The sequence below is a fragment of the Pseudonaja textilis genome, chromosome 1 (genome assembly GCF_049901715.1).
Source record: "Pseudonaja textilis isolate UNSWEBS1 chromosome 1, rPseTex1.2, whole genome shotgun sequence".
Classification (NCBI taxonomy): domain Eukaryota; kingdom Metazoa; phylum Chordata; class Lepidosauria; order Squamata; family Elapidae; genus Pseudonaja; species Pseudonaja textilis.
The window spans coordinates 280,058,922-280,078,539 of NC_141990.1; the positions used below are offsets into that span (position 1 = coordinate 280,058,922).

A 19,618-nucleotide genomic window follows, 5' to 3' on the forward strand; every position below is an offset into this window, starting at 1 on the left:
GATAATTTACTAAAATTGTTTATACTGATGATGAAGAGGAAGGATGCTTTATATACTTTTTTTCTTTTCCACACTTTCTGCTTTTTCTTTTTAATATTTTTGTAGTGTATATTCATTTTTACTTTCTCTGATTAATCTTTAATAAAATTATTTCTAATAATTCTTATTTCTAGTCCCTCAATTTTCTGTAGAATACTAATCTTTCATAGTAACGTTGATGATGCAGTTTGTTCCCTGAGCTTCTTAGCCATATCTCTTTGCTGGCAATCTACTGAAAGAAAAAGGTCCCATGTTGGAAATTTCTGACAGTGCTGATAAATCTTTCTGATTTCTCTTTCAAGCATTTTACCTTGTGAAGATATTTACACTGAAGCACAAGGCATGATCAAATTTTTCCTGATGGTGAATAAACAAGGCCAAACAAGGCTTTCTCGTTATTATGAATACATAGACCTTCATAAGCGGACAATTCTGGAAGCTGAAGTAATCAAACAGTGCCTTTCTCGTACAAAGGAACAAGTATGTAACTGTGACATTTCATGCATCTGATGAGTTGGACCAGAGTGTCAGAATGTTACAAATATTAATGTAGTTTTTATAGCATTACAATTTATATATATATATATATATTCATTGTCTTTAGCCGATGTTTGAAGGTAAAACTTTATGTAATTGAGCCACACCTCTGCTTGTTTGGCTTTATTTATACATACAAAATGTGTCAAGCACTCTAATTAGGAAAATCAGAAACCATTCATTAACAAGGTATATAGCTTGCAAAGATTTTTAAACCAGAGCACAAGCCATGATCAGATTAGTCCTGATTTATGTCTTAGAGGTATGCATACAGTAAGAATGAATGCTCTATTTAGAGACAGATACAAATAATTGTTATTAAATGATTCAAAAATTTATATGTCTTTTGAGTTTTAATTATTTTATCAAATATGATAGAGAAGTGATCAACATTTTGTTCATATTTATGTAAAGAATGAGGGTGGGGTTTTTTACTGACATAATGCAGGAAGGGAATAATCCAAGTGTCTTATTGAACTTCATTGTATCCTTTTCAAATCATTTTCTATACCAGAGTTTGAATATAAGGTGTGGCTTCTGATATATGATTTGACCGAAGTCACTCACCACACTGAATAATTCTGTAGTTTATTTGATTTTATATTAGCATGTTGTGCTAATATAAATTATATATTATTGTGATGAAATAAGAAATAAGACCAATTATTATTGCTAATGTACATCTATAAATCTAGATATTTTATATCAATTTACATCTTTTACTTTGTTTCCCTTTAGTGCTCCTTTCTTGAATACAAAGATTTTAAGGTGGTCTATAGACAGTATGCTGCTCTTTTCATAGTAGTTGGAATCAATGAAACAGAGGTATGTTCTGACTTTCTTAATTATAGATATAGATATGCCCTGAAGACCCTTTTTACATCCAAAGATACTTATTGATACTTTTTTTGTCCTGATGTTCATATGTCATCCAATACTTCTGCTTCTAATCACTACATAAATGCTGGGCAGGAAACTTTGGGAGCTGCCCCCTAATGAACACAAGGATAAGGTTGCAATGCTATGATATCACCAGAGGAATGAAATAGAAATATTTTGGTCTTTTTTATATATATTTGGTGAGATGTATGGGTTTCAAAGGTGGCAAGCCCTGCAGTGATTTAGTCTACTTATTTCTCATTGGTTTCGAGCTTGCTTTGAAACCAGGGATGGGATCCGACTGGTATAACTACTGGTTCTGTCGCTCTGTGTCGCCTGCGATTCGCGTGAATCGCGTGAGTGTAATTTACGACTTGCTGAGCTGCCTGGACAGCTGAGCAGTGCTGCGTGCAAGTGTGCAGCAGTTGAAAAAGCACTTTTTTCCTGCTTTTTCAACCTCAGCTGTGTCACGCAAACCAGCTGCGGTTGAAAACGCAGGAAACAAAGGTCAGGTAAGAGCCCGGGCAGGCGGGTGGGCCAAAGCAGCAGCAGACATAGAACCGGTTCTATGTATGCTCTCTGTTTGCTGCTTTTCATAGCAACCAGTTCTACAGAAGTGGACAGAACTGGTAGAATCCCACCCCTGCTTGAAACTGCACACCAGTTTTTTCTGTTTTGCTAATAAAAATACACTGATGCAGTGAGAGGAGGGGAACTGCAAAAAAATAGGATAGCCAGTCATAAAAAAAGACTGAAATCGCTCTGTGCTTAAGAACTGTAGAAAGGTTTCATCACAGTGAAAGTTATATTTTTAGGGGTTTTTAAAAATATGGATCTTAGATGTAACACAAAATTCTCTGTTCCATTTCTCTTGTTTTCTCTTCTCTTTCATATCCTAGAATCAAAACTGGAGTCAATAAGCCCAAATTTTTAACACTGTTATTTAATCTGAAGCCTAAAAAAGAAGAGTAAGGGACTATTACAAGGTACCAGCTACAAGAAACATTCCAGCAGATAGCAGTGTTGGTCCCCTGGAACAAATTAAAAATTCTGTGGTTCATTAAAGATAAAAAGACTGGCATGAATTTTTGTAATGATAATGATAGATTTAACTAGATATGTAAACTGAATGCTATAAACTCATATGACACACAAGCTAACTTCTGAGAGTTGCAGCAGCCTTATATCAATATTTGTTGGTTCAATTGGTTCTCATTTCTGCCAACAGATCAACTACTCTGTATCTTCAGACCCTCATGAAAATAGTCTGCCTCTTCCTTCACAAATATTGTTTTTGCTGTACATGCATCTGAAATGTGTTGTTTCAGAGGTGGTATTCAACAGGTTCTGACCAGTTCTGGAGAACCGGTAGCAGAAATTTTGAGTAGTTTAGGGTACCGTCAAATACCATCTCTGACTGGACATTTTACAGTATCCTTCCACTACCATGCCCACCAAGCCACGCCCACAGAACCAGCAGTAAAAAAAGTTTGAATCCCACCACTGTGTTGTTCTCATTACTTTATAATATATAGATCAATCCTGAGAAAAATAAAATGTATTGATAATAAGGAAAACCTTTGAGAAAAACCCAAGGCTACAAACAAGAATCATAAACTAAAACATCCATGTCAGCGTCAATGAATAGGGTGTCATCAATTTGCTCACAATGAAATTCAGTGCAGTGTCATAGCCTGTTGTTCCACTTGTAAACTTATTGTTTTGCTTTATTTTGCTAGTGCAGCAGATGCAGAATTTAAGAGAGAATGGGACACTGTTTTCTTTTGAGCCTTGGGAATCTCATTCAGGAGGGGCAGTTGATACATAGCCAATATCAAACATGGGCAGAACTTCTCATTTATAATTACTATATTACATCAAGTACAGAAATTCTTCTCAGAGGGCTGATCAGAAAAGCAATAATAGGCTCACAGTATCAAAAGAAAGCAGAATGTCACAGGAAATGATTAAGACCTACAGGCGCTTACCTATCTCCTTTGCCAGTCTAGAACTAAGGAGATTTTGGTGGATTAATTTTTACTTTTGCTTCTCTTGATACTTTTAAATATTTTAGAGTTACGGTACAGAGTAAGCTGTTGTAAAAAAAGAAAACATTAACGCACTGGTCTATTGCTACTTTTTAAAGTGTGTTTTGAACTTAATTTCAGAATGAGATGGCTGTATTTGAACTGATTCATAATTTTGTTGAGGTTTTGGACAAGTATTTCAGCAGAGTGGTAAGTATGAATTTAGCAAGTGTAATTGTACTGTGAACAGTGAGCCTGAATGCCATGTAGCATTTCTTTGTATAGGGCATAATTCTAATGAAACATATGGGAACAGTCATGAATATGCAAACCTTATGTTATTCGTAGGGCATGTTTTCCTTTTCACGCTACCAGTTGGCTGTCCAGCCTTCATTAGATCATGACCTACAAAACACAAGTATGCTCTATCAGCTGTGCAGTATACTGTATGTGCCTCAAGTGCCATCCAAGCAAGATTTTTTCCATGATTCACTTTTGGAGAATGCTGTTTATGTATATTGCACAAATGAAACAAACAAAATGTTAAAAACTTATGATATTTATGGGGTTACTTACCAAGCACATCTAAATTATATTAAAGTAACCAAAATATCTTTGCAATCCTTAAGGCATGTCAGACGTTTGAGCATCCCTAATGTTTGGAGATTGAAAGTTGAAAAATTTGACATGCCCTAAATGTAGTTTGTGCATGAGAATTACCCTATACCAAAATGCTTTAAGTAATGAAAAGTAATAATTCTAGACAGAGGTGGGATTCTACCAGTTCTGACCGGTTCCAGTTGTTATGATTCTGCACAGTTTGGAGAATTGGCAAATCATGCCCCTGGCTGCCCCCCCCCTCTGCTTACCCCTCCCCTCCCCACCCAGTCAGTCCTTATCGTTCATGCGCGACATCACGGGAATGCCCAACATCGCTGACTGTGTTCTCCCCCGCCCAGTCACTCATTAAGGTATTTCTTTTTTTCCCCCTCTCCCGACAACAAGCTGTTCTGATGATCAGCTGTGTTGGGATCCCCCTTGCTGTCTCACTGCTTCGCCCAGGAGGCTTCCCTGAGGCGCAGGAGGCAAAAAAGGATGTGGGGTTGGAGGGCAGGGGGTGGGTGCTGCGCCCTCCCTGCACTCTGTTTTTTGCCTTCCTGGACCCCAGGGAAGCCTTCTGGGAGCAAAAACGCACCTCCCAGGAAGCTTCCCTGAGGCCTGGGAGGCAAAAAAGAATGGGGGGGGGGGAGGCTGTAAAAAGAAGAAGAAGAAGCCATGCCCACCCAGTCACATGGCCACACCCACCTGGCCATGCCTACCTAACCAAATTAATTGTTAAAAAATTTGAATCCTACCCCTGATGCGAGAAGATTATAGCATATTAAAGTTTCTATTAATTTATTGGTGGATTAATCAGGTTTATGTTGACATAAGAGTGAGGATTTGGGTTCCATCCTCATATACCCAAATGTCTCTAAACTGTGGACAGATTTTTTAAATACAATTTTAATTCAGAAGTGGCATAGTGGCTGGGGAATTCTGAGAGGTGAAGTCCACCTATCTTGAAGCTGCCAAGGTTGAGAAGCAATAAAATAGACTATGTAAAATATAGTCTATCCAACTTTTTATTCTTCCTGAGTTTAATAAACTGGGAGGCAAGACCAATTCCTATAGATTGCTATTGCTAATGCAATTGTAGTATTTTTAATAAAACACATTGTGAATTGTCTATTCACAAAGCATATAATAGTAGAAGATTTTTGGAATGAGATTTTCAGATTTTCAAATTACTGTAAGTGTAGGTACTACCTTATATGACTGCTGAATTTATGTAATGCATTTTGCGTATAATCTTCAGCATGCAGACTGACATGGGCAAAATACAATTTTATTGTTTTTAGCAGCTCACTTCTGCAGAACACATTAACAAATATAGAACTTAAAAAAGACATTAGCTTTTGAATTCTTTCTAATGTTGTGATAGAGGTACAAAGTTATTTGGTTTATAAATGAACCTTTTGGAGTTGTAGAACAGGGATGTCAAACTCGATTTCACTGAGGGCTGCATTAGGGTTGTGTTTGACTCGGGGGAGCTGGGGGCATGGCCAGAGTGGGTATGACCAGCTCGACATCACTTATTCGCTGGCAGAAGCACTGCGGGCAGGTCATTTGCTGATTCCAGGGCGGCCTCACAGGTCAGATTTAAGCATTTTGAGTTTGACACCCCTGTTGTAGAATGTCCATATATTAGTTAGGCAAATGGAAAATGAATATGTTCAAAGCAGAACTTGGGAGTAAAATGCACCATTTCCTGAAGTCCCATTTCCTTTTTCTTTTAGAATTTGATTTTCCTCTTGCATCCATCATCTTCTTATCCACTTATCCTCAAAAATCAGTTGCAGTTGTTAAGTTGGGGAGTAGCATAACATGCCTTAAGGGATCAATTATGCCCTCTGGGTTTAAACGTAGACAGCATTCTGAGATTCAACTTCTACTTGAATAATAAAAATAACTGTTCCATTCCATTGGAAGAAACGACAAGTGGTGAGCTTTTGGGGTCATAGGAAGTGGCAGCAGAAGAAAATGATAAAAAATGTCACACTTATTTTTCTCAAAAAAGAGTTTCTCCTAGAATGAAAACTTTTTTTTCCAATTGAAGGAATTTAGAATCCTTATGCTTGCAAACTAGTATATAAATCAATTTTAGAAAAAAAATAGCACAACAACAAGCTCTGTTCTCTTGCTAATTTATTTATTTATTTATTTTTTCAGAGTGAATTAGATGTATCCTTTTTGATTCCACTGATCTATTTATTCTTTTTTATGTTCTTGCTCTTCCTTGCCTAAAGCATACTACTTGGCAAATAGCTGATTTAAATCTATATCATATTGAACCAGAATATAAAAATGTGAGTGTGAAAATTGTGGTAAGTTGTTAAATGTCTCAAAGATTTTACACAAAAGAAAGGTGGCATGATTATAAATATTGGGATATTGAAGCTTTATCCTTTCTTTTTAATCAGCTTTTTTACCAACTGAGCATTAACCGTTTTAGGAGTTAACTTGAAATCTACAAACTTGCATTTTAGAAGTAATATATAAAAATGTATCGTACAAATCATAAAAAAGCATTCCAGACAATAATAGAAAATCAACACATTACTGTACAAACCTTAGTTAATGAAGGCTATTATCAATTTAGAAAACTCTTCAACCTTAAAAGTTACCAATGTTAAAATAACACTAGGAAAATAAGGAGGTTGCCTGGTACCAAAATGATAGCAAGCGAACATGTGAATATGTTCCTTGGAAGCCTATTCACAGGCAGGTCACCACTTAAAAGGCTCTCTCTGTTTGCGACACTAGATTCTCATCCTGCAGGACCAGGGGACTTAGAGTAATACCTAATATCTAGATCTCAAGAGAATATATTCCTATTAGAGAATATATGTCACTCAGGGTTGAATTGTTGGATTTTTTATGTTCTCTGAGCTTGGTTGTTTTCCTGCAGACATTTTGTTATTAAGACATAAGACATAAGACATAAGAATTTATTTGTCATTACACTCGCAAGCGGGTGCAACGAAATGAGGTGCTCTTCCACAAGTTAGGTGCTCTTCCACAAGTTATTAGGCTGCGTAATATAATCAGCGCATGGAAGTATGAAAAACAAAGGTGTTACCATGATGCTTAGCTTGGTAATAAAGCATCTGCAGAAAAATAAGCAAGGTAGACAGTATGAAGAACCCAACAATTAGACCACAACTTGTGAACAAACAAAACTGGGAGAAGACAGCATACGTACATTAGTAGTCTGACTGTGTGTGATATCTGTTCTTATTCCTTTAAAGGAGTGTTTTTTTTCCAGGCTTGGAGCTAGTTCCCACCTTTAGAAAGTTATTCCACTTGGACTTGCCCCTAAAAGGGATTTATTTGTCTCCATCCCTTGAATTTGAAGAGCAGGAAAGGTTTCTTCTCTACCAAGCCTTTAATAATGTCATGCTGTGCTGATTTTTAAACTGACCCAGTTGTTTAAAATCCTTTGTGTGCTGCATATTGAGAAACTGCATATGTTATTTAACTTCGGTATTTCTACTATCTTTTCATTATTTTAAATATGAAGGGCCAAAAAAAGCAGAGGGGACACTTTCTTAAACGGTAATAATAAAATAATTATTTGCATGATGACTAGTTCTCACACTCAGTTCTCACAGTATTCACTTAAACTAGGGATAGAAGAAAGATAAATCTGAATGTAGCCATAAACCTCCAGGTGATTTGCAACATGTTTTGGAAGGATTCTTAGTGTGTGATTCCTATTTTTGGACATCAACCAAATGATAAACCGTGCCCCTAAATATAACCACTGAAATTAAAGGAACTGGGATAACGTAAGTGGAGTTTGCATAGAAACACTATGCCTTTTTTTTTTCATTGACAGTTCAACTGATAAATCTAGGAGCTCTCTCAAGATTGAATTCACTTCCATAGAACACACACGTACATCTCCCTCCTGGCAAACTTTGCCAACCTGGAGGAGCATGGATCTAATGAGCAGGTGACCAGGCAAACGGTTAATTATAAGGATCTTGTCCACTTCACTAGGCACAGGTTTAAGCCTTTCCTAGATATCAGGGCAAGGGTGTTCCCCAAGCATCTTCACAGGACCCCACTAAATTTGGCATCTGTCAGTGTCCCAAGTAGACCAGGCAGGAATCACAATAAGATGTGCTAATTCTACTTTATTGTAAGGCTACATTATACAACCTTGCACAGCTGAAAGTACAAATCTCTTATCATTTCTTTTTACTTCTGATTGGATATGGAAGATCCTTTCTAAAATTGTTTCTCTTGTTTGTTACCCAACTGTAGGCTCCTCCCTCTTTTATTTGAGTGTTCCTTAAGTGGTATCTCTTGTTTACCAGGTCATGATCTAACCATGATAGAGGAACCACAGAGAGCTTCCCAGATCACTTTGTCATTGCTCTCAAGGAAAACCAGATCAAGTGTGTGACCACTATCCCATAATGGGCTCTGGATGATCTGGGATAGACCCATGACTATCATGGTGGCTACAAACTCCTGAAGGTAGATTGAACCATAAACCTGGGAAAGTCAACTATTTGTGCCAACACTTTTTTGCAACAGATTTCCCCAAGAAGAGAAATTAGGTGAAAGTTGTCTAATACAGTTAGATCAAGAAATGGGTTCTTCAGCAAAGTATATATCACCATTTTCTTTAAGGCAGAGGGCATTATCATCTACTTCAAAGAGTCATTAAAATCTTCTCCCAAGTCTTAACAAATGTCCCTCATCAGCCACAGTGAGCCAAGCAGGACATGAATCAAGGTCAGTGATCCTGACCCAGATTTTTCCCCCTGCTTCTTCTATCTCTAGAAGTTAAAAGGAACCAACGTTGTCTAAGACATCTGGAAAATTCAGCACAAGTAGCAACTTCCTTGTGAGCAATTTATTTGATGGCCAAGGGGATCAGTCCAGCAAATCATTAAGTTTCTGGGAGGAGACAGAGGTGCCTAGAGCTGGATTGAAACAAAATTGCACGTTTCTCTTGTCATGTTGTTGTCAGCTTGGTGCCTTCTATCATTCCTTTCTTGGGTGGGAATTTGTTTCCCGTACAGGAAGTTCCACTGCCCCTACTGACCTAGTTCCAAATGGAGTAGCTAACTTATAATAAAGTAAAGGTGGACAAATAGCAGTCAGGAATCAAAATCCCACTTTCTCATCCATTCCACACATCTGCACGCCAACTTGGAGGTGCAAAATTTCTTAACCTATCAATCCTCATTTGTGAGCCCTATCCCTCCAAATATAAGTTCTTCCATATTTCCCACAGTCTTTCTAAATGTTTTTAGCCAATTTTCCACACTAACTTTAGAATCTTTCATTTGGCATCAGCTTCAATTTGAGTCCAATGGAATTCTGTTTTACTGCAGTTCCTCTGGAACGTATTTCTTGGCATCTCCATATAGTTGCTACTCTTCTGAAAACTAGTTTTCTCCATTTTCCTGGCTATTTATGCTCTAATATACAGGTGTCAAACTTGCGGTGTCACATTGCCATCACGTGATGTTTAGAGATGTTTTTTCCCATTTGTGGAACTGGGGGGGCGTTGCCTGTGTGTGATGCATCCAGCTCGCAGGTCATCAGTTTGACATCCCTGTTCTAATAGATCTAATAGACACAGATGATTGATGGCCCTGGCAAACTCAGCTTCCCATATGACAGATCAAACAATCAAGACAACTTTTTTTATTGTCCATCCCAAAAGATACTTTTCTAGTTTGTCCAGATTATCCTGTCTCCTTTGTCCCTCATTCTTTCTGTGCTCTCCTTCTCACAGTCACTTGCTATCGTTCTGTTGCACCCTGTTCCTTCCAAAACCTGATTACATAGTGTTCCATCCTAGTCACTGACATTCTTCTAGTCTGTAAATACCAGTAGCAGCAACACATAAACACTTTATAACGAAACCACCATCTCCAATAGCACAATACAAAAATTTCCATTCAGCACACTCAACAACAGAGCTTACTGCAAACATTTTGGGGGTTAAAAAGAATAGAAAAGACAAGAGCATGCAGAGTAACTGAATTTCAACAATTAAATCAAAACTTTTTTAGTTTTTTTTTAAGTGGCTGGTTTTTAGGTAAGGAAATTGTGCAACCTACAGAAAGCTACATTATGCCAGCTGCCAAATTTTCTAACAGGGGAAGTTTATTAGGAATTAGTCTTTATCTCTGAAGATGGAAGTACTGGCATGCTCTGAAAACACAACAGGATTGTGCCAGGTTTGTACTTAGTTTGAAAACTACTGGGGATTCCAGGGTAATTTGATGTAATGATTAAAACCTAGTCTAGAAACCAGGAGACAGGAAGTTCAATTCCTGCCTTAGGCATAAAACTAGCTGGGTGATCTTGGGTAGTCATTTTCTTTTAGCCTAAGGAAGAAGTTATAGGCTAACCACTTCTAAAAAAAACACTTGCCAAGAAATTTGCAGGAACTTGTCCAGAAGTCAAGACTGATTTGAAGGCATAAAACAGGTTAACCAAAAAGTTGGAAAACATCTTAGGAAAAGGAAGTAGCAATTATTTTTACCTTTATAAAAAAAGCTTTCCAAAATGTAAAATAAGATAAAAAGTCTTTGTAAATTGCTGAGAAATAAACCTCTTTCTCCATAGAAGGGAATTAAGAGTTATTTATTACATTAATATTTGACAAGCTCACAGTTTTGTTCCTGAAAATATTGGAAGAAAATTCTTTGGAATAATGCTGGGGAAACTGATTTAGGAAAGCAATATTTATTCAAAAAAAATTACAAGAGGAACAATTCAAAATCCTATTTTTTTTATATAGCAGGAAGGATTTGGAGGAGCATCATTAAACATAACCTGAATTTCTATAAATTACTATTCTGCTATAACAAATTCATATCTGAGATGAATTAAATGCTTGTGGGGGGCATTTCTTTTTGAAAATGTAACCTAAATATCTCGATTATGGGATTGTGAACTCTTCACTACAGTGCCATTCTGCACCCAGATAACTGAAGTAAAACCGAGTGAACATACTAGAACTGATTTCTGAGCAACTGTACAATGTTTACTTGCAACAAACATGTCACTGCACATTGCACAAAAGCTTGTTAGAACATTTGAAGGGAAGAAGTGGGTTAGAGTTTAAAAAGTATATGACTCATAGGTAGGAGAAACAGATGCATGAAGTAATCAATACCAAAAACCAAACTTGCTACTCCATAGTAGGCATCTAATATGTTTTGTTCAAGTGCCAACATTTCAATGATGTCTGCTAAGGGAAGAACTATCCTTTCATGATTGAAATAACCATTCTAGGGACTGCACCAACTGTGACATTGTCAGACGAAGGCTTGTTTGAGATACAGGATGAAGGTACACAAAATCAAAAGTATTAAATTGGTATACAGATAAAGTACACAGGAAAAGTTCTTAAGAGGGTCCCTTTCAGATCACGTCATTTAGATACAAAGCCGACCACAATTATAGATCAACTGTGCACTCATGGCAGTGATTTGTGTTATCATGCTGAGTCCCATTATAATAGGGAAGAATAGTAATCTATTTCAGTTCTCAACAAACACCTCATATAAAGTAGTATGTGATTTTCTTTAAGCCAGTTCCTATCCATTCAATACATGTCCCTGATTCAATTGATGCCAATCTCTTCTTACTGGAAAAAAATGCTAATTTTAATTTCACTGTTAAGTAAAGTGGGGCAAAATAATCATCTTTGAAACACATATTTTTAAGGAGAATGTGTGCTGCATTTAAATAAACCAATAAAAACAAAAGAGCCAGTTGATTGCTCTAGCATTTACTTAGAACAAGGTGAGCAAAAGACGACTGAGAGAATGAAGAGGAAGTTACAGTCACTTGGTTGTCAAGAGCAGATGAAATACTTGCAGTTGGAATGAAGTTGTGGAATGCTGCTTAGCAGGGTAGGGTTAGCTCACACAACATGGTGATATGATGAAGAAACCTCTTAGGGTTTTTCTTTGTATCAGCTTCCAGCTACCTCTCCAGATGCTTTTTCAAACTTTGAACTGTAAAATGGAATACACTGTGTATCCCATCAAATCCTAAAGCTTCATCATATTTTGGTGACCTATGATCCTCCTGGTTTCCCCCATCCGCCAGGAAATGGTAGCATTTATTAGATTTCTGACAGCTGAATTAGCAGTATTGAAATACCTGGACGATTTCTTTATAATTAGTTCAATACATTAAACAGACTCATTCACTAATTTTAAATAGATACGAAACTCCCCTTTCTGCCACCAATTGTGCAGTTTTCATAATAAAACTCAAGACTTAACTTGAAAGTCAAGAATGTTTGCATCTTAGTGGAATGCATGCATAATTACCTACATAATTAAGACAAAGTTTTCAATATGGATGCCTTCTCATTTATACTCTTCATCAAATGGCTTTATTCCAATTTCAGAAGAGAGAGGAAGCTGCTGTTCAAGAAAAGATAGGGGACAAATATCTTCATTAAATAATTTTGAGTATTTATTTCAGATTATAATTTCTCAGGATTGTTGAAGAAAAGCCATGGAAATTAATTCAGAATAAAATTCCTTTAAGATTGTAACAGAGAGATTATTGTAGAAGACAATCGCCAGTTGATGTAACATCACACATCATCTCACTTGATAAAGGTTAAGGTTGAAGCATATTGACGATAAATTAAATATTTAAAAGAAACAAAGGAGATGATTTCTTAAGTTATGCAAATCTTTGAGACTGAATATTATGCATACTGAATATATCAGCTTGAAAGAAAAAAATGGGAGAGCACATTAGTTTTCTGAACACTAACATGATCAGCTCACTACTATTATTATAAAAATTATACTTGGGTAATTTAAACATTTAAAATGTTATTTTATAGTGAATTTAAGTATTTCTCAGTCTCACGTCTGCAGTAGTAACTGATATTACAAACATCTGCTTTTACTATTTCAAGTTTCTAAGTCTCTCTTCATTCATGTACTCTTGCAAATTCTAAACTGAAGTATATATCATGGTGTTATAAATTTTGCATAGCTATTGAAATATCTGATTAGAAAGTTAAGTTGTCCAAACATGAAATAAATGCACTGATGAAATATGATATTTTGCAATTTAGTTTATACTATTTGCTTGAAGATGTAATACAAAACCTTAACAATATATGAATACAGATCATGTTCAAATTAGACAGAGTGCATATAATTTTGGATGAAATGGTTCTAAATGGTTGCATTGCAGAAACCAACAAAACCAGAATTCTTGCTCCTCTTTTGGTTCTTGATAAAATGGCAGAAACCTAGAAGAAACAAGCCAGAAAATAATATTGCACTTATTTGAAAATATTCTTCAAATTAAAAAGGACAGTTTTTGAGTTTTTTGCCAAATTGTGAATAATTGTTTTTAGGCTAAAAGATTACTTAAGCGAATGTTTAGCACTCATCACCTTTTTGTGAATTTACATTTTTTTTGCTACCATGCCAAATGTTTTTGAAGTTTGTAATCTGCTTGAGGAATTAAATTAATCTTTATATATGAATATGGATGTGTGCGTCTTTTATTTATTGATCATTTATCTTGCCACAATCAAAAGCTTCTTGGTGACTTGCAACATAAAAAAAACAATAAAAATTGAAAATATAAATTTCGATAAAACAACAAAAACACATATTATAAATAGCATCTGGCACCAGCCCATAAACAACCTCCAGGAAATCTGTTTTTAAGAGCCTCTGGAATGTGACTGAAGTTGAGAGCCAGACATAGTTCCTGCAGGAGGCCACTCTTCAGAAGTCACACTTCCCCAAAATGGAGGATGATCACCCACTTCTCAAAGAGGTTGGGCAAATTCAATGGAGAGAGGAGATCCTAAAGGTAGCCCAGCTCCAATCCAAAGAGCTTTGTATGGTAGTTTAAAACAGGACTTGGCATTGTCAGCAAAACAGGTGTAATACGTGACCACCAGCAAGCACTGAGGCTACTGCATTTTGCTCCGATGCTTCCAGTTATCTTTAAAACCAGCCCCATGTAGAACACTTTGCAGTAGTAGTCTACATCATGGGTATCAAACTCATAGTCATGGTGGTGTCACGTGACATATTGGGACTTCCCCCCCCCCCCTTCGCTAAACTGGGCATGGGTGTGGCCAGGAGTTTGACAGCCTTGGTCTACATGCATGATGATATCATAGACCACCAGTCATATCTATTGCCCTAAGACAAGTCATAATTGGTACACTAGTAGCAGCTTTGCAAAGTCCACCTTGGCCATAACTTTTATCTGCTGATCCAGGAGCCTTGAGGCCAGGAGGACATCCAAATTGAAGACCTGCTCCTTCAAGGCAGAAACAATACACTGAGGACAGAGGAACCTTGATGTACACAGGATAGGTCTGTTTTAGTAGCATTCATGCCTTCTCTTTCCCAACCAAATCTTAAGTTTCCAGGCTTTGGGACAAGCTATTGACAGCAGCTCTAGTGAGCTTGGGGTTGTGATGAGCAGTTTCCAGATGAGTTCCCCAATGGCTTCATATAGCTATTAAGTAATGGAGGAAAGATCTGACAGCCAATCCTCCCCAATCACCACTGATTGGAACTGGCTTATGAGAAAAAAATGAAACCACTGTAAAACATCGACCTCATTCTTCAACCGCAGCATCTATTCCATCAGGAAAGCTACTGGGAGGTTCAAAAAGACTAGGATATGTGTATTACCCTTGTCCAGGCCTCAACATGGGTTGCTAACCAAAGTTATCAGTGTTGTCGCTATTTGAAACCCAGGGCTGAATCCTGATGACTGAATATACTTTCTCTAGCAGTTGTTCCAGAACTACTATCTGTAAGTTTTGTCAAAAAGGCAAGTATATGTGAGAATTGTTCAAAACCTCGGAATTCATAAAAGTCTGGCACCTTTTGAAGGAATGGAACTACTTGATAAAGGATGCAAAATAGTTAGCTGATAAAGGGGAACTACTAGACTCTTCTAATGTTTGAGTTTTCTTTTTGTCAATTAAATGAATATAATTAATCAAAAACTCTGGAAAGATATGCGATTCTGCCTTTTTCAAATATCCTAAGCCCAAGGAAAATGATTCTGGTGTAATAGAAAGTTGACAGGTAATTCTTACAGTGGAAGAACTTAGCCAAGAGGGTACACAAGTGTCTTTATTTGGACCACCACTCTGTTTGTTCTGAAGGGTGAAAAGCAAAGTAGCTCAATTTGCTGATGACACAAATTTTTAATTTGCTTAGTATAACACAAGGCAGCCCAAAAAGAATATTAAAAGATGTTTTCAAATTCTGGAATAAATATTGAAATTGCTGGTAAGCAAGGATAAAAGGATCTGTTTGGGGACAAAAAAAACCTCCTAACATTACAAAAATGTTGAGAAGATACAAGTTGTAGGGACTGAATAGAAAGAATGGATATAACTTGATTTAGTGATTCAGCTTTTGATTCTGAAAAAGGAAACATTTTTTGTTGGGAGGCTATTAACAAAAAATGGAAAATAGAAGTGCTAATACTGTGATACACACACCTCCAAACTAAAATGCTGTGTATTATCCTGGTCAAATTTCAAAAAGTTAAGGAAGGGACAAGAGCCACTGAGCAGCTGAAATGATTACTTATTTATAATTTGGCCCTTTTTAGTTCAGAAGCACTGGTTGTAATGAAAATGCACACAAGTTCTTTCATCATCTGGGTTAGGGGCCACTTTATACAGAAAAATAATACCATCAAAGTTTTAACCAAGTTTAGTATTGACTAAAACAATATAGAAACAACCAATTACGTTAGTAGTTTTTTGAATAGAATGAATGCCCATATTTCTTATTTAAGATACTATAATAGCAAAAACAACCACAGAAGGATGAAAGACTAAGTCAACCTTCAGCCCTGTCTGGATCGAACTCCAGACTGTGGGCAGTTAGCCTGCAATACTGCATTCCAACCACTGTGCCACAGAGTTCCTGTTGTTAGTAGCACTTTATAATTTTGGTAAGACCGCACTTGGAATATTGCATCCAGTTCTGGTCATCACAATATAAAAAAGATGTTGAGACTCTAGAAAGAGTACAGAGAAGAGCAACAAAGATTAGGGGACTTCAGCCAAAAATATATGAAGAATGATTGAAGGATTTGGCTATGTCTAGTTTAATGAAAGAAGTGACATGACTGCAGTGTTTCAATATCTTAGGGTCTGCCACAAAAAAGAGGGAGTCAATCTATTCTCCAAAGCACCTGAAGGCAAGACAAGAAGTAATGGATGGAAACTAATCAAGGAGAGAACCAACCTAGAACTAAGAAGAAATTAACTGACAGAACAATCAGTGTTCTGACACTGGAGGTTTGTAAGAAGAGATTGGACAACCATTTGTCTAAATAGTACAGGTTTTCCTGCTTGAGCAGTGGGGTGGACTAGACGACCTCCAAGGTTCCTTCCAACTTTATTATTCTGTTATTCCATTAAGTTTTGAACGTATTGGAGGAACTAGTAAAATACTAACCAGAAGACTTTTGTACGCTGCAAACGTTTTAATGATTATGTTGAGCATACACAATGAAAATCTTCTTTTTAAACTTCAAACTGCAACAAGTTAAATAAATGTTTTTAATATACAAAGGAAATACAACATAAAGTAAAACTTCCTTTAAATGTGCCTTGCACCAGTAACCAGTGTCCTTTAAAAGCTTTATTGTTGAGTTACACACGCACGCACACACACATACACACATGAACACACATTTGAGGATTTGGATCTTTATAGCGGGGTATTTAGAAATCAAAATATATTCCCACTTGAAATAATAATAAACGGTTGTGCATGATTATATGCAAATACCCTACCCCAACACTAGAATACTCCAAACAGTGCAGGCACCATTAAAGAAAGGAGAGAAAGCTTGAGATGCCCATTGACTAAGTTAAGGAAGCAGGTTTCTGACCATTTAGCTTAAAGCCAGCAAAAACAAGGATCAATAATGGAACTGTAGTGTACAGGGTATTAAACGGTAGACTTTACACAAATGCACTGTTATAAATCTTGAATCAGTAAACACTGGAAATCTGCAGATCTGCTCTTTGGAACAGTCAAACGTTTGCTTCAGCTTCTGGTTGCACAAGCCCTTGGAAGCATCACACACTGTTCTTGCCTTTTTCTTGCTGGCTGTGTAATTCATTAGGATTTGTTTTGACATTAGCAGCTAACAAAATTATTCCATGTATTTCCAAAGCCTCATGGATAGGGGAAAAAGGCAAGTCTCATTTGAGTACAGCATGGAGATTGTATTTTCTGCACAACAACACAGGAGGCTTCACTAGGTATGAATGCAAAACCAGTGTGAGATATCCCATTTCAGAACATCAGTTCAGTTGAGATGAAAGCCTTTCTCCATGGTAGCAGCTAGGAGGCGTTCTCGCATAATCTCTTCAGAGGAATACTCGGGCAATTTAAGATAATGCACGCATGTATTCACAGATGGGTAACTTGCATCTGTAGCATCAACCTGTGAATAAATATCCATCATGTAATTTCAGTTTAAACATTTGCCAACTTGATAAGCAACAGATACCCTAGAGAGCATCTCAGAAATTTGGGAATTATAGTCCCACATTTGGAAGGCATCTAATTGAGAAGCTTCTTTTAGATTCTACTAGTTTTAGTTAATGGTGGTATTATGATGATGATGATGATGATAATTTCCCATGCATAAAGGCCAAATCACTATGAAAAGGTATCTGCCACAAGCCAGGCAGAAGCAAATAGCTGAACAAGTTAACTCAAACATAACTTCTTATAAGATACAATTGGACACAGAATTCACAGAAAATTGTATGATGTTCCTACCTTGCGTACAACAGTGAGACGGGGATGTAGGTTAGCCAATCCTCCTGGGGGAAGTGTTGAACAACCAGTTGTGAATTGGAGGAATGCTTTTCTTTCATCTGAAGACATGCCACATAAAACTCTTACGAATCTCAGGAATCCAGGGCTAAAATAAAACACGTCATAAAAGTAAATAGGTAAATATTGTATACAGATCCATTAAAAAAAGGATCAAGGACCCTAAAAAAAACACAGCTGAGCCCTGTAAGTAACCTGGCCTCATGCCAATTTTAAAAGTGACAAGCAGCACTTTTGAATTATATCCAGAAGTCACTGAGTCAATACAGTTCACATAACTAGTATTTCAAAGGTGTATTGTAGAATATCCTGTATTGTACAGGCTGCTTCCAAATGGTGTTACTAAAATTATATCAGCTTTTTATTTAATAATACATTAACCTTTTATGTTACCTCACTTCCAATGACTCAGAGTGGCTCTCAACAATCAAAGTAATTACAACCAAATCAATAAAAGACAGCAAGTATTACATATCACTTTCTCATGATAAAGGCCTGGATAAAACCCCAAATCTTCAGCACTCTTCTGAACAACAAATAGTAGGGGACATCCAGAACCTGGAAGGGGGGACCCTGTTCCAAAGGTGAGGGAATGCTACAAAGAATACATGATTCTGGGGTCTTAAGAGATGACAGACACTATTTAATTGAAGGATCTATTTCATTGAAGACTCTATTTAATTGAAGTCTTGCAGGTGTGCCAACCTGCAAGACTGTTGGGCGGATACTATGGGGGAACAGGTAATTAGTAATTAGACCTCAAGTAATTAGACCTCATACTGTTTTTAGCTAACAACCAGCCTCTTCAATCACACGGGAAGCAAACCGGCAACCAGTGCAGCTTACAAAGCAAAGCCATTACAGGGAGTCTTTGGTTAACAACAGTAATTAAGATTGGAATCTCCATCTCTAAGCAATGCAGTTGTAAAGCACAATGTCACATGACCACATCACTTAATAACAGCAATCCCAATTTCCTTTATTAAGCAAAGAACACAGGTAATTAAGTAAAGACCTCCTCACAACTTCCTGCCAGCTTCCAAAGTCAATAGGGAAGCTGGCAGGGAATTAAACCCCAGACAGCTCACGAACAAGCTGGTGGATGAATAAGGAGGGAGACACCATGTGGTGCTAAAGCAGCTGGGCACAGGGAACTGGAAGGACGTATGGGAGTGGGTGCCACGCAAGTGCAGACAGGCCAGAGTGGCTACTGCTGCTGGAGGTGGGTACACAGATGGAAGCCACAGACGGGCAAATGAATGTGCTCTGGAGTACGAGACTCTATTGTAGGTGCGGAAGGTGCTTTGGCCATGCAGGAGAAAAAGCTGCAAGAGTGGGAACAATTTGCAGGACTAACTTGCAACCTTCTCTGTTGGTTTGCCCTTTGATTTTGTTTGTGAGGAACCGCAGGGAAAGTTGCAAAGGGTGATCATGTGATCCCCCAGAACACTGCAAGCATGCTAAGTGTGAGCTGGTTGCCAAAGGCCCAGATCACGGTCATGTGATTGCAGGATTGCTGACAGCTAATAGCCTGACTTCAAGGACGAGTTGTAAGTATCACTCACTCAGCACCATCATAACTTCAAATGGTTGTAGAATGGGTAGTTACTACCAAGAACTACTTGGACATGCCCATCATTGCTTACACTGCTGCATGCTAGA

The 19,618-nt window shown here is 37.3% G+C and overlaps 2 protein-coding genes across 14 annotated transcripts in view; one reads left to right on the forward strand and one right to left on the reverse strand.

The window, feature by feature from the left end:
- AP4S1 (adaptor related protein complex 4 subunit sigma 1) overlaps window positions 1-13,491 on the forward strand; it is a 30,908-nt gene extending 17,417 nt beyond the window's left edge. Inside the window, exons 2-6 of the mRNA XM_026710770.2 lie at window positions 342-519; window positions 1,315-1,401; window positions 3,624-3,692; window positions 6,255-6,266; window positions 13,226-13,491. Coding sequence (XP_026566555.1) covers window positions 382-519; window positions 1,315-1,401; window positions 3,624-3,692; window positions 6,255-6,266; window positions 13,226-13,354 — 435 coding nt within the window. The 5' untranslated portion in view covers window positions 342-381 and the 3' untranslated portion in view covers window positions 13,355-13,491. The remainder of the gene's footprint in view (window positions 1-341; window positions 520-1,314; window positions 1,402-3,623; window positions 3,693-6,254; window positions 6,267-13,225) is intronic.
- Window positions 13,492-16,566: 3,075 nt separating this feature from the next.
- HECTD1 (HECT domain E3 ubiquitin protein ligase 1) overlaps window positions 16,567-19,618 on the reverse strand; it is a 72,185-nt gene continuing 69,133 nt past the window's right edge. For 12 of the 13 annotated variants that reach the window (XM_026710809.2, XM_026710827.2, XM_026710819.2 and 9 more), the window contains 2 exons: window positions 17,900-18,044; window positions 16,567-17,558 (listed from right to left, as the gene is read on the reverse strand). In XM_026710809.2, coding sequence (XP_026566594.1) covers window positions 17,421-17,558; window positions 17,900-18,044 — 283 coding nt within the window. In that variant the 3' untranslated portion in view covers window positions 16,567-17,420. The remainder of the gene's footprint in view (window positions 17,559-17,899; window positions 18,045-19,618) is intronic. The other variant, XM_087921862.1, reaches the window with a different exon arrangement.